This window comes from Sinocyclocheilus rhinocerous, unplaced genomic scaffold (assembly GCF_001515625.1).
Source record: "Sinocyclocheilus rhinocerous isolate Xijiao unplaced genomic scaffold, SAMN03320098_v1.1 scaffold487, whole genome shotgun sequence".
NCBI lineage: Eukaryota > Metazoa > Chordata > Actinopteri > Cypriniformes > Cyprinidae > Sinocyclocheilus > Sinocyclocheilus rhinocerous.
The window spans coordinates 287,752-303,072 of NW_015662061.1; the positions used below are offsets into that span (position 1 = coordinate 287,752).

Sequence of the window (15,321 nt, forward strand, 5' to 3'; positions counted from 1 at the left end):
ATCAGTGATCAGAGCAAAAGGCGTGACATTTTGACATTTTACATGGAACACAATTAGAATGAGCCAGTTTTGAATCAATCATGCAATAATAAGAATAAATGTACCGGTTAAATGTATATGAATCTAAACTTTGGTCAAACTTTTCATTGTAATAAGTCTCAAACGTGTTAAAATAATTTGGCCACATCTGGACTATAGAAAACCTATCAGCCCAACAAACCCTTCATAATGATACTTTTGTGTAGTGGCACAAGAAATGCAATCTAAAGACAAATAACAGACATTTCACCAGCAAGAAAAATATTTTAATCTTCCTCCACTTTACTTTTTTAATGCACAATACATGGTTATGAGATTCTTAAAAAATCTAAAAAATGTAAGCCCAACAGTTCAATGTTGTCACAGCACCATTCAAAAGAGTAAAGCCAAGGGTTACATGAATGCAGAAAGCAGAAACATGAAGAGTGTTGTACATGAATTACAGTTTCAACAAACAACTACTATGACACTAACTCTTCACAAACGTGAGGCGGCTTCACCAGCAATGGTTCCTTTTCTCTGTAAGATCAAAGACAAAACCTCAGACTGTCAGGAGAGTTGCTTCATGGTTGAACATTATGTGCAAATGGAATGGATAAAAGATGAAAAGATGATAAAAGGGAATGACAGTAACCTTATCTGTCCTTGTTAGTTCTCAGGTCTGTGGTAACTGGGTCGTGTTGGATTGTCTGGTGCAGCATGAGGGCCATGAGACCTGCACGATTCGTCATGGCTGTTTTTAGATTGCGCTCCTGCTCAAACAATTCATCCAACTTGTACCACTAGGGAAGGAGAAGACATAATGGGAATGACTGAAGAAATGAAAGATTAAATATAAGATTGATGAATGAAAACGCACTCCTGTGGGAAAACTGTCTTGAAAGCAAGAACATCTTAATCACTTTGAGTTTACAATTACACAGCTATTTTCTTTGATCCAAATAAATAAATTCTTTCCTTCAAATAAACGATTCTTTTGCAAATGCACTGACCACTCGGACTCGTTCCAGGTCCACTTCGGCCCTGCGGAGCTTCTCCCAGCAGTAGTGTTTGTTACACTTGCGTTTGGACACCCTGCAATATTCTCCGGTGGGTTCAAATACATCACGAACTAATGGACACCCACAGACCTCATCCGCAGGGACCTGCATGCATACATGTACAGTTCCGATTAATGTTCTTAATATCTATGCAGATTGGGCGTTTATGTATCAAATGCACGCGGTAAAGTACCTTTGGGTCTCTGGAGTGTTCTGGACAGAGAACCTGCAGTCTCTTACAGTAGGTTTTGCTTTGTGGATTGTAAACATCACAGAAGAGCCGTGTAGCACTATATTTTTCCAAGAAGAAAAACAGCCGAAATAATGAGACTTCAAGATTGCGCGCAAATATATTATTTGCTTTTGTCAAAGGCATTAAAGGTGCACTCAGTACTTTTTCCCGCATTTTACAAAGAAATGAACAGTACTCTTGAAAAAATGCACACTAACATTGCATGATATAGGCATATAATCAATAAATATAAAAAATATATCAAAGATTTATTTTACATGAAGCAGTTTATATACATATATATATGCGTGTGTGTGTGTACACAAACATTTATAATGTTACTAAATACTTTTATTTCAAATAAATGCTGTTCTTTTTAACTTTCTATTAATCAAAGAATTCTGAAAAAGATGTATCATGGTTTTGCAGTCTCTTACAGTAGGTTTTGCTTTGTGGATTGTAAACATCACAGAAGAGCCGTGTAGCACTATATTTTTCCAAGAAGAAAAACAGCCGAAATAATGAGACTTCAAGATTGCGCGCAAATATATTATTTGCTTTTGTCAAAGGCATTAAAGGTGCACTCAGTACTTTTTCCCGCATTTTACAAAGAAATGAACAGTACTCTTGAAAAAATGCACACTAACATTGCATGATATAGGCATATAATCAATAAATATAAAAAATATATCAAAGATTTATTTTACATGAAGCAGTTTATATACATATATATATGCGTGTGTGTGTGTACACAAACATTTATAATGTTACTAAATACTTTTATTTCAAATAAATGCTGTTCTTTTTAACTTTCTATTAATCAAAGAATTCTGAAAAAGATGTATCATGGTTTTCACAAAACTATTAAGCAGCACAACTGATTTCAACATTGATAATAATAAGAATTTTTTCTTGAGCAGAAAATCAGCATATTAGAATGATTTCTGAAAGATCATGTGACACTGAAGACTAGAGTAATGTTGCTGAAAATTCAGCTTTGTATTACAGGAATAAATGACATTTCAAAATATATTCAAATAGAACAATTTTTTTTTTAAATGTAACAATTATTTCACAATATTACTGTTTTTACTGTATTTTTGATCAAATAAATGCAGCCTTGTTCAGCGGAAGAGACTTTCAAAAACATTAAAGGGGTCATGAACTGAGAAATCAAAATTCCCTTGATCTTTTGACATATAAGAGGTCATCGTACTATAAAAACATCCTGTAAGTTTCAGAACTCAAAACTTTCTCATTAGTCTAAAAACAGCTTATATTGAAGCTAATCTGCCAAAACGGCAGATTGTGGAATGTGCCAGTTTATGACGTAATAGAGTGGGTAAACCCCGCCTCCGCAGAAGATCATCAACGCCTGCTTCTACATCACTGCCTGTTTAGCTCCACCCACTGATTCGTGCACATAGTGTAAATAACGAGAGAGACGAATGCAGGTCTACACAGAAACCAAACGATAAAGATGCTCCGAAGACAACAAGATGCTGTGCAGTGCCAAACTGTAGACCAACACAGTCTTTGCATTGCCTTCCATCGGATCCCAACATTTAGGAAAGAGTGGATTAGCTTTATTTTTAATGAAGTTCCAGACCGTGTCAGACTAAAGGTTGGTCATTTGTTCACCTCATTTCACCGTAGATTCGTTTGCAAACAAGGCACAATTCGACGCCGGAGTGGGTGTTTACTTCTGAGTCTACAATCCGCCACACCTATTCAAACGGAGCGTTGTGATTCAAAACAGGACACAAAATAGCCTATTACTGCTCAAATATTATGTTTTTTGATGTAAAAATCTTGATAACATAAGTGGACTTCAGAGAACAATACAAAATAATATAAAAGGCAGTTCATGACCCCTTTAAAAAAATACCAACTTATATCACAGTGGAAGCATCTTAATTTAAAAATATGTACTATTAATATATATATTTATATAAAATTGTACTTACCCCTCTATGCGAGTGGGGTACATGGAGCCAAAAGACGTCTGACTCTCATACTGGTTAGAAGGAAAAGATGAAACATGAACATCACACAAACAGCATTTTAAAAACATAACACTAAAACATGTGACAATGTTTGTAGGTCTACGCATCACAATTTGTAAAAACAGAGACCTTAACAAAACTTTTACAAAGTCTTGATTTTGTTTTGGGGGTGTACTAGAACAGGCTCTCATACTAGGTTGTTCGAAAAACACATTATTTTTCACATATTTTACATTATTACAACACCTCTCTCCCAAGTCTGGCATGAACGGCTGGAATAGTTCCTGTATCAAATGAAGGCCCGCCTTCTGAAAGACGAAATGTGCTGTGATATCTTTTTTATGCTCAAACAGCAACATTACAGACTAACTAAAGTTGAAAAAGTGAAAAAGCATAATAGGACCCCTTTAAATACAACACACCTTGGTGTAGCACCTTTCCATGTGACGCAGTGCCACCTTGGGGTTAACTGGGTGACTGCAGGACACACAGAAGATTTGCAAATCTGTGTCGTCATCACCCTCATTGACCTTCGGGGAAAAGAAAAGCAATGTTCAGGGCACTGTTATGTGGTCTGAAAGATCATGTAACACTGAAGACTGGAGTAATGGCTGCGGAAAATTCTGCTTTGCATCACAGGAATAAATTACATTTTCTTTAATTGCATTTTATTCATTTAAAATATAAGATGAAACAATTATACTGTAACGTATTTACAGTGTTTTTAAAGCAACAGAATGCTGAAACTATGTTTATGACGGCTTTCACCTCTTCATCGTGCTGCACAACCTGCTGTTTGGCTTTAGCAATGATGCCCTCCAGCTCGTGGAACCGTTTCTCCATATCAGTGAGTCGCGTGCGAGCTGACTGTTGCTCACGGCGGATTCGATCTAGAAGTTTCTTGCCCTGTTCTTCAGCAATGCACGGGCTCTGCTGCCACTGCTGGATACGCTGGGGCAGGATCTCATAGATTCGACTGGCAAGACAAAAAGACACAGAAATGTTGAGAGTCTGTCTAATCTCTTACATACAACTGTCTACAACTGTAAAGCATTTCGAGGTTTACTTGGCAGCGAGTTTCATGCCGCAGTCATCAGAGCAGTATTTAGAGTTGGCGCGTGCAGCTTCGACACATCCGGGTCCGAGGCACTGTCTGGCTCCTCCGCTGTCCCGAACCTCTGCCCGCTCGTTGTGTCTCACCCGGTCGCGGTGCTTCTGTTTAGGTTTGTGCTTCCGAGACTTATTCTCCTCTTTCTTAAGAATGAAAACAAAGTCATAATTATGTTCCATTTTAAGCACAATGATCTACATCAAACCAAAAATGGCTAAGAAAAGATAGTGTCATATTTGATTTGCTAATTTCTCTAAAGGCCTCTAAATTATTAACATGGTCAAAACGTTGTTGTACACATTCTACTACATGTAAACTGTAAACTATAAACTAAGATTTAAAATATCATCTTACTAAGACATATTTTTGGGTGATACAGAGTGACAACTGATATACTTTATTGTATACAAGCTTTCAGAATTTCTTCTTACTTTTTGGCCATATGAATATCAGCAACTGCACCAAATATTTTTGCTGCATATATTCTGCATATTCTTGCTCAATTTGGGCCTCTGAATATAATTGAGCTCCATACTCTCGTCTATCACACCATGCGATCCATAAAAGCCTGATGCATCAAATATGATACTCATCCAAAACACAGATGCATAATGTAAAATGTATATTTTTAATACATTTTTAAAAATATCTTGTCTAAAGGTTCAAGCATTTTATGCACATATTTTGAGGTCTTTACCTTTTTTTCAGATCGCTTTTCTCTTCTTTTCACGTGCTTGACTTTAACAGCTCTCTTTCTCATAGCTGAATCAGCATATGAACCATCATCGTCATCACTGTTCCAACCCTGGTTAAAAAAAATTCTAAAAAAGTTTAGGCGCAACCATTTCTGCAAAAGGAAGTATCGTCAATCTCATCCTATAGACATTATAAAGTAATTTACTTCCTGCACATGCATCAGCCTAAAAAACATTTTGCCTGACCTGATCTACATTTATTTAAGTTTTATTGCTGATTTGATAAATTTTGCAAACAGTACATTTTTATTGTTTCCCATTCAAGAGCATAGGAGCGGTTCTTGAATTGCTGGAAATGTGTGTCCAGAAGTTTGACTAAGATATCCAAGTGGGCTAACTTCCTTTAAAAAGGTATTTTATGTTTCTCTGAAGTGTGATGTGAGTGTGAGGAGAAGCAGGTACCGTGCTGTGGTCTCCATACTTCCCGGCACAGTACTGCTGATACAGATCCAGCTCATTCTCACTGTAGTCTTCAGACAGCGGGCCGTCTTGATAGTCTCTGCCCTTGGAGCACTCCTCATCCTTCACTCGCAACATTTTCTGAAAAATAAAAAAATAGGATGCACAGTGGTTAAAAAGGGCTAGAAACTGAAAGGTTGCAGGTTCCACAAGGGATAATCCTTAACCTCAGGTTACTTCCAGTGTAATTTAAATATCATTGAGATACTATTATATAAATTAGTTTGTATTTTTAGATTTTCATTTTAATTTTAGTCAAAGTTTTAGTCACTTTGTTGTGTGTCTGTCATTTTGTATATCTATCTATATAGCTATTTATAATTTTTTTATTTCAGTTATTTTAGTACATCAAGTTAAACTAAATGAAAATGAGAAATGTTTCCTTGGCAACTAGCTGAAATAAAAGAAGTTTAAGTTTTTAATGTTTTTTTTTTTTTCAGTTATTGTTTATTTTATTTCAAATAACAAAAATGCTTTTATGGTTTTAGTCTTAGTTAATTATTATAACCCAGACTCACTTCAGACTAATTTTCTCTGTAATAAGTGTACTGAAATTGCTATGGATAAAAGTGTCTGCTAAATTAAAATTACTAGCAATCAATAAAAAACCCTTAAAATTGACAGAACCATTTGGGATTAACTGCTGAGATGCATCATATCGTACACAGAGTCAATAAAACTTTGTTATACCTTAAAATATACCATAAAGGCATATGATAGGAAAGACAAAATCACTGGCAATATGACACTTTTTACAAGAGTAAAACTCACCCTAGCGCGCACTTGACACTGCCTCATACGACACTTCTGCCGGATCTTATTTGGGCCGCCGAACTTCTTCATGTCTTTACAGAAGTCACATAGTCCACAGTCCTCTGTGCGCATGCAGGCTTCACATTCTCCACACATGCGAGCTGAGCGCTTAATCTGTGGACAAATCCCAGATATTCCCCATAGCCAGTCCAAAGGTTAACAAACAACATTGTTTTTCAGCCCCGGTCTTCACAAAGGTCATTGTAAGAGAGCAGCTTTATCATCAGAATTTCTCACCTGTGACCCACGCCGTCCATCTGACTTGAAATCCGGTGTGTCGTTCTGGTTATCGGTCCCATCTGGCTCCGCTTCTTTCTCTCTGCTTTTCTTGGGACGGAATTTGATCTCTAGGGATTCATTTTTACCTAGATCACAGGATGTACATACTCAGGGCTGTTTTTGATGCTATAGTTAAAAAAAACTGATAAAATAATCATTATAAAATAAAATATTAATAATGAAAAGTAAAAATAAATAAAATATAATTCTTTTTTATGTTTTTAAACAAAACAAATAAAAACAATTATAAAAAATGAAATGAATAATTCAAATTTTTCTTACTGCGACACTTTTCACAGTACCAAACACGGATGGTTTTGGACATCTTCTCTGATATATTAATGCAGTCTCCATGAAACCACTCACTGCAGTTGTCACAAGCACTGTGTACATGAAAATAATGTGAAACTTATGATTAAAAATATTTGGTTTAAAAAAAAAAAAAAAAAATTAATTAATTTAAAACTGCATGCAAACATTTAAAGAGAAACACATCTTACATCATAAAGCAGTTGATGTCTGGTTTGCGACAAACGCAATAAACAGGTGCATTGCTCCAGTTCAGACTCATCTCCGGTCCGGGAGGTTGCTCCAAGTCTGACATTTCGCTGTCCTATAACATGAGAGAAGACACTGAATGTGGATTTAATTTTACATTATCTGTATGTTCTGTAACTACTTTAATCCAGACATTTACATATCAACAACTTTCCTGTTATACAGTCTACCTGTGCAGTTTATATTCTACAGAATGTCAGTGTATATGCTGTAAAGACACACTTTAACTGTCACCCGTCCCCTCTGTGGGGTTTACTTCACTATATTACAATTAAATCCTAATCTAATCATAACAAACTATATATCGGTGGAAAGGTCTAAGACTCCTAAATAGATATTTTACCAATGTTTTTGTTAAAAATTATGTAGGAAAAGTAATAGATACATTTATGACAAGAGTGCACCTCAAAAATCTACATCATAACAGGAGTTCTGACCTTTGTCAAAAAAGTATTCTTCGTTGCCTTTTTCTCTATCACACTTTAGAAATCATCAGAAATTATATATCAATTGAAAACTTTAAATATCACACTTTAGAAATCATCAGAAATTATATATCAACTGAAAACTTTAAATCTCAAAATTCATCCTTTAAAACCCATTTTAAAATCAAACATTGCATTACCATGAAAATGGTACATCAATATCATGTTACAAAATGTTTTCGTTCATGAATTATAAAAATTTAAGTTTGGATCGTGCACTCTCACATCTATGTTCAAAAATGTGAGTGACAGTTAAGGGGTTAATATGCTGCTATATACTACATTTTATGTATTTTTTTATGCTTTGTGATGCCAAACTTCCATTTGAAAGATGGCACATTTGAGTAACAGCTATTCTGAGCTGTCATGGCCATTTAGATAATATATTACATTCTCCCTCTCTCTCTCTCTTTATATATATATATATATATATAAAAAAGTTTGATATGGCTATTTCATATATTTAACAAAAACAATTAGCATATTTTTGACATGAACAATGGAATTCTTTCAAATACCTTCATTCAGTATTGTGGTATATATCAAAGTACCAAGGTATTACAACCTGTACATGACAAATTACAAAATGACAAAACCAGAACTGCAAAAATATTTCACTTAACGTTACCATGACAGATTTGTCCGGTTAATGTCCAAAAAGAAGGAATGTCACCACAGTCGTCCAGAACATCTGAAGCACAAAAACTAATAAGCTATCATAACCAAGGTGAACTAAACAGGTGTGCAGTGAATTGTTTTAATAGTTTAATCCTTTTGTTTACATAGCGAAAGACTGCACAACAACATTTACCTCCGCTTCCACTACGATTCTTCTTCTATGGTTTACATGACAAACGAACTGCTGCCACCTACTGGACGTGTGTGTAAGTGTCGCCACCGACGGACAGTAGACATCCAGGGTTTAATCTCTAAATAAAACAATAAAATACTTCTTCGTTACTTGAAATAAAGAAATGTTAAATGAAAAAAAAAAAAATTATTATTATTATTATTATATATTTGATATATATAATATATCGTATATCTAATATTTTTTTCATTCATATATATATATATATAAGCCATACAGACATGTTTAAAAATAAAATAAAAATGACAAAAACACACAACAAAATTACTACAACTATAATTAAACCTAAAATAAAAATAATAATATATAATAATAAAATAATAATAAAAAATATAGTAATAAAAAAAACTATAATAGTATAAAATTAACTTCGGTAGCTGCAAACGGCGATCTATGCAGTATAAATATATAAATAAATTAAATTAATGAATTGATTAATTAATTTTAACACTTATAAAATACCTATGATTTGATTTGATTGTTGAATAGTTTATTCAGTTTTCTACTGTTAGAATCAAAGGAATCAAATCACTAATTAATTCTATAATACTACCATTTCAGAGAGAATTCAGAGAGAGAAAAATGTGAGTGAATATAGTCAGTGATTTAAACAAATAATTATGAATTAATGAACAACAGTTAACTCTGATAATAGCATACTTATTGCCAGTCATCAGTCGGTGTAGGCTATTATTAATGCATGGATAAAGAAGGTATGTTTGATAAATGCAGTAGAAAAACGAGATAAAAAAAATCGTTATTAAAGTTGTCGATTCCCTGCAGTGCAGGAAGGATGTCAGCAGAGCAGATGCAGCTCGCGCTCGCAGACGAACAGCACGCGTTCATTCTGAATTAAAGTGAATTAAAACGTCCTCGGTACAAGACTGGAGTTATTCGAGTTAAGGTAAGACTTCGATTCAACCTTGTGTCTTCATGCTTTGGTAATTTCACTTCTTTCTGAGTCAGTAGACAATGAGAGTCAACGTCATCCGAAAGTTTACTTCTGTTTACTTGTTTCAAGTACAAATGTATGTACAAACTTTAATTTTCAAAAGAACGTGTGGTTAATTTGGATTAAATTCAAGCTTTAATTCAATTAAATTCAAACTTTAATCCTTTTATATATCTACAAAAATAATATTTTGCAATATTTTGACATTTACGACACTGTTTGTTGTGGTGACAGCCTACAACTAACGTTAATTATTATTAGTCATTGCTTCTGTTCAATACTTTAAGTAAATTAATATATATTATGCAATGTCTAACATCTAAGATATACATCGGTCGTGTATGTTATCTATTCTATAATGTTTGTTAATGTTCAAGGTTACATTTTTAAGTAACCGTGTAAAAGGAATAAAAGCAAGTAATAGTCAAGGTTTTAAAGTGTTCTGCAGGACATCAGAAATGTCCTTTTATTATCTTTAAGACAAATATGTACATATACAATAGATCTATTCAGCGTCGGATATACCTTATTCAAATAATTTTGTAGATAGATACTATAAAGTATGAAATAACATTAAAAAATATTAGCAGTGGTAAACATAGATTGACTCAGAATTAGGGTCAGATAAGGACAAGCATTTAACTAGAGAGATTTGCTACAATGAATGCTCTGTACTGTAGGTAAAAGCAGGCAGATTTTTAAAACAGCAAACAAATGTCAAAAATGTTTATTATGGCTCCTGCACATTCGCTCAGGGCTTTGATGATATTGTCAGTTCTGTCTGACTCAGCAGGATGATCAGATTAGACACTTTCCCAAATCACTTTCAAGATTCAAGATTTTTTATTCGTCACATACATGGTTATATAGAGAATATATGACCAGAAGTGAAATGTAAGTCAGGTCCGCTCCATGGACAGTGCAATTATTAAAGACTTAACTCATTAACTTCAGCTCATTTCAGAGCAGCAGCACAAATATCTTTCATGCACTCAAGTCACATTTTGAAATGTTTCTCGGGCTGTCTTAGAGGATAAAAGTCATCATATTAGAAGTTTCCATTAGGATCCTTTACCCCACAAACACCCAGACTGACTCCGTACAGTCCATCTATGCTAAATGCTTCTCTTTCTGGATTTTTTCACAGAGTTAGAGTCAAGCGTCTCAAATGGAGACAGAAGCCATGGATGTCCAACAGCAGTACGGAGGGCAGGTCATGCCCCCGGAGAATCATGTCCACACGAAACAACCACAGGCCACCGGCAAACCTGACGTCACAGGTGAGAGGGATGTTTATGAAGCAAATCTGTTTGTTTTTGAGCATATGTAACTTTTAAGCTTAATTTACATGGGATAAATCGCATTTAAAATTGTCATTACATTTATACGCCAACCATTTTGAAAGCTTTTAGACAAACATAAAGGAACAGTTCACCCAAAAATGAAAATTTGCTAAACATTTACTCACTCTTGGGCCATCCAAGATGTAGATGAGTTTGTTACTTAATGCGAACAGATTTGGAGAAATGTAGCATCACGTCACTTGCTCACCAATGGATACTCTGCAGTGAATGGGTGCCGTCAGAATAAGAGTCCAAACAGCTGATAAAAACATCACAATAATCCACAAGAAATCCACACAGCTCCAGTCCATCAGTTAAAGTTTATCCATAATATTGTTTCTCCAGTCAAAAAGTCGTCTCATCTGAATCGAGATAGACATATGCACAGATTACGCACTGTTTACCAGTGAAAACCGTTTAAAACAAGTATGTTGGTAGATTTTGATGTGAGAGAACAACAGAGGATAGACTTTTTTATGGACTGATGGATGTGACAGTTTATGGTTAAATCTCTTAATGATAGATTTGTTTCTTACAAACACACAGCTTCTCATTTCACAAGATGTTAATTGATGGATTGGAGTGGTGTTGGTTACTTGTGGATTATTGTGATGTATTTATCAGCTGTTTGGACTCTCATTCTGACGGCACCCATTCACTGCAGAGGATCCACTGGTGAGCAAGTGATGCAATGCTACATTTCTCCAAATCTGTTCCCATGAAGAAACAAACTCATCTACATCTTGGATGGCCTGAGAGTAAGTACATTTTAAGCAAATTTTCATTTTGGGGTGAACTATTCCTTTAAATAATTGTTTGTGACTGACAGGTCCTGTCCCAGCTGAGATTGTTGACAGCGGAAGCAACGAGTCCCTGACAGATGGTGTCACAACCAACGACGATGCTTTACTGCTTCCTGACCACATACCTACAATTTCACGCAAAATAGAGAAAGGCAACAGTATTTACATTTTTATGCATCAGAAGGCAATGAACAATTGAAAAGAATAATTCTACCAAAAATGAGAATCATTTGCTAGTTCCGACCATGTATTTTTCTTTTCTGTGAACTATTCCTTAACACGAGGCATAGAATGCAAACATAGTAATAAAACTGACTATATAATCAATTTATGATAATTGGTTGCAAGTGCATTATTTGTAATACTATATATTTTACAAACTGTAATGTATTAAAATGACTTATTATCTGAATTGAACACATTTCAGTGAAGCCCAGTATTCCCAATGGCTCCTCTCCTCCAGTCAATGGGCCTGCTATCATCCGTACACCTCCGGCTTCTTCATCAGGAGGATCGATGCCTCGCCCGACAACACAACAGAAATGCAACGGACATGCAAAGTGCAATGGACAAAAACACCCTCACAGAAAACACACACCCTCCACCTCCAAGAGCCAGCAGAGCTTTAAGGGTGATGCCTCGCAGATACAGAGAGTAGCTGGAGACGGTAAGAAAACCATTTGCCCTTTTAAAAATTATATCTATTGGTTCAATCCATAGTCAAACCGTCAACCTTTTAGTGTCAATATTTTTATGTATTTTTAGAGCACGTGGGGCATGTTTGAAAAGAGGGCCTCCACCCACAGGGTTATTCGTAAATATAGGGCCTGGTCTTATCTTTCAGCGACACTAGGATGGGCCTGTGGATTTATCTTCATGTGTTTAATGGTCCCTTCATGTCAGCACTTGATAATTCTTTCCATTAGGTCAAATGTCTCTGTTTGATCATGATGACTAACTCACATTAGCTGATAAATATTCTTCTACATATCAGTCAAATACTTAGAGGGCTTGATGTTTTGATAATTCCATGAGTTTGTGGCATTATTTCACATGTTGTGAAGGAATTCTCATGATTTAAATAGATAAAATAAGCACATTCTGGTGGTATCTCTGTTTTTGTGTGTTTGAAATGGAAATGACTAACAAAAATGACATTATTTACCACATTATTTATAGTCTATGTTTTTGAATGTAGAAAAAAAAGACTGCTGTGAGTTTTCAGAGGGTAATATAAGTGTAAACATAATAAAATGCTAATAACGGCCAGTAGACACTTAAGTTTGATTACTGTGATCAAAAAATTATAATGTCACTCTCTTGATTATAACAACATAAAAACCATCACAAAAAAGAAAAAATTAAATCACAGCTTGGCAAGGTTGGGGAAAATTGCAGAGAATAATACAAAATTTGTATTTTCTCAGAAAATGCTTAAAACATTTAAAAAAAGAACACAGGGGCAGAATATTCAAATTTCAATAATAGCGTTTTTGTATTCTAAAATAAAGCTAATGCTTAATACTTTTATAGTCATTTCTCACATTAAATTGATCAGAAGTGACATTAAAGACATTTATAATGTTACAAAATATTTTTATTTCAAATAAATGCTGTTTTTTTATTTCTATTCAAGAATCCTGAAAAAAAGGTATCACCGTTTCCACAAAAATATGAAGCAGCACAACTGTTTTCAGTGCTGATAATAATAAGAAATGTTTCTTGAGCAGCAAACCAGCATATCGGAATGATTTCTGAAGGATCATGTGACACTGAAGACTGGAGTAATGATGCTGACAATTCAGCTTTGGATCACAGGAATAAATTACATTTTAAAATATATTCAAATAGAAATTATAATGTCACTCTCTTGATTATAACAAAATAAAAACCATCACAAAAAAGAAAAAAGAAAATCACAGCTTGGCAAGGTTGGGGAAAATTGCAGAGAATAATACAAAATTTGTATTTTCTCAGAAAATGCTTAAAACGTTTAAAAAAATAACACAGGGGCAGAATATTCAAATTTCAATAATAGCGTTTTTGTATTCTAAAATAAAGCTAATGCTTAATACTTTTATAGTCATTTCTCACATTAAATTGATCAGAAGTGACATTAAAGACATTTATAATGTTACAAAATATTTTTATTTCAAATAAATGCTGTTTTTTTATTTCTATTCAAGAATCCTGAAAAAAAGGTATCACCGTTTCCACAAAAATATGAAGCAGCACAACTGTTTTCAGTGCTGATAATAATAAGAAATGTTTCTTGAGCAGCAAACCAGCATATCGGAATGATTTCTGAAGGATCATGTGACACTGAAGACTGGAGTAATGATGCTGACAATTCAGCTTTGGATCACAGGAATAAATTACATTTTAAAATATATTCAAATAGAAAACAGTTATTTTAAATTGCAACAATATTTCACAATATTATTGTTTTTACAGCATTCTTGATCAAATAAATCCTTTGCATTACATGTAAGACAGGGTTTAAATCTTTCAAATAATATGACAAAGTCCAATTAATTATATCGTCATTATTACATGTCATAAGGTCACACATTGTTTTAAATACTGTCATAAACAGAGTATGTTTGTGGCTGGTTTCAGACTGCTGTGCGCACTGCATACTAGGCTGTCTGTTCTGCGAGGTGCTGTCGTGGTGTTCGGCCGTGGCTCAGTGTTTGGCCTGCGGTCTGGAGTGTGACGCTCTCTGCTGCTGTGGGGAAGCGGCCACCGGAGGTCTGGCGTGCTGTGCTGAGGACACCTGCTCTGCCCTGCTGGATTGTGAGATACTGGAGGACTGTTGCCAGTCTTCAGACTGTCTGGAGATCTGTTTGGAATGCTGCTCCATCTGTTTCCCTGCCTAACAAGGATTCTCAACAGACTGATATCAACTGCTCAAAAGACTGTAAGCGTCGGGTATATATCATATTGTTATCCCGCATTTTGTATTTATTTAGTATGAAAAATGACTGTTCTGTACGAGGCTACTCTCTTAAATCTGAAGTGTGTTATTTTTGTTTGTTTGTTAAAATACACACAAAATCCACGTTTGAATGTGAAATATTGCTTTGCTTATTGGAGAATCGACCAATGGGAAAAATCAGGAAATCATTTTCATTATTGCAATTCTGTTTGGTGACACTAGTGGCACAGAATGACACACTTCATCTTTAACGGTGAAGAGCAAAAGATTTCGTTTACTGATCACTTACACTTACATTACCGTTCAAAAGTTTGGAGTTGGTAAGACTGTGCTGCAAAACATGATTTTTGTCTTGTTTTCCAGTACTAATATCTAAACGTTGCTAAATCAAGATACATTTATTTGAGAAGCAAAATTACTTAAGATATTAGGTCTTGTTTTCTGGAAAATGCATCAAAATGACGTGAGTTTAAGTTTAAAACAAGAACAAATATCCGCCAAGGGAAAACAAGTTTGTTTGTTTTTTTTTGACACCATTAGCAGATTTTTTTTCGATCCTTCAGAAATCATACTAACATGCTGATTTTCTGCTCAAGAAACAATTATTATCATCAATGTTGAAAACAGTTGTGCTGCT

At 34.6% G+C, this 15,321-nt stretch overlaps 2 protein-coding genes across 3 annotated transcripts; one reads left to right on the plus strand and one right to left on the minus strand.

The window, feature by feature from the left end:
- Positions 1-332: 332 nt before the first annotated feature.
- On the minus strand, positions 333-8,618 carry LOC107727409 (CXXC-type zinc finger protein 1-like). The gene is made up of 15 exons (XM_016537271.1): positions 8,406-8,618; positions 7,235-7,347; positions 7,017-7,117; positions 6,693-6,820; positions 6,414-6,569; positions 5,586-5,723; positions 5,126-5,233; positions 4,384-4,571; positions 4,086-4,293; positions 3,740-3,847; positions 3,279-3,328; positions 1,273-1,369; positions 1,032-1,184; positions 674-821; positions 333-558 (listed from the first exon to the last, which is right to left on the minus strand). Exons 1-14 carry the CDS (start codon positions 8,406-8,408, stop codon positions 675-677), a joined length of 1,698 nt encoding a protein of 565 aa, XP_016392757.1. The 5' UTR covers positions 8,409-8,618; the 3' UTR covers positions 333-558; position 674.
- Positions 8,619-9,442: 824 nt separating this feature from the next.
- Positions 9,443-14,800, plus strand: LOC107727412 (myoD family inhibitor-like). Of its 2 annotated transcripts, none has more exons than XM_016537274.1 (5): positions 9,443-9,552; positions 10,748-10,880; positions 11,773-11,904; positions 12,174-12,413; positions 14,366-14,800. In XM_016537274.1, the coding sequence occupies exons 2-5, from the start codon at positions 10,769-10,771 to the stop codon at positions 14,623-14,625; spliced, it is 744 nt and encodes a 247-aa protein (XP_016392760.1). In that variant the 5' UTR covers positions 9,443-9,552; positions 10,748-10,768; the 3' UTR covers positions 14,626-14,800. The 2 variants fall into 2 exon arrangements, with proteins under 2 accessions (XP_016392760.1, XP_016392761.1); XM_016537275.1 differs by having other exon boundaries at positions 11,773-11,898.
- The last annotated feature ends 521 nt before the right edge of the window (positions 14,801-15,321 follow it).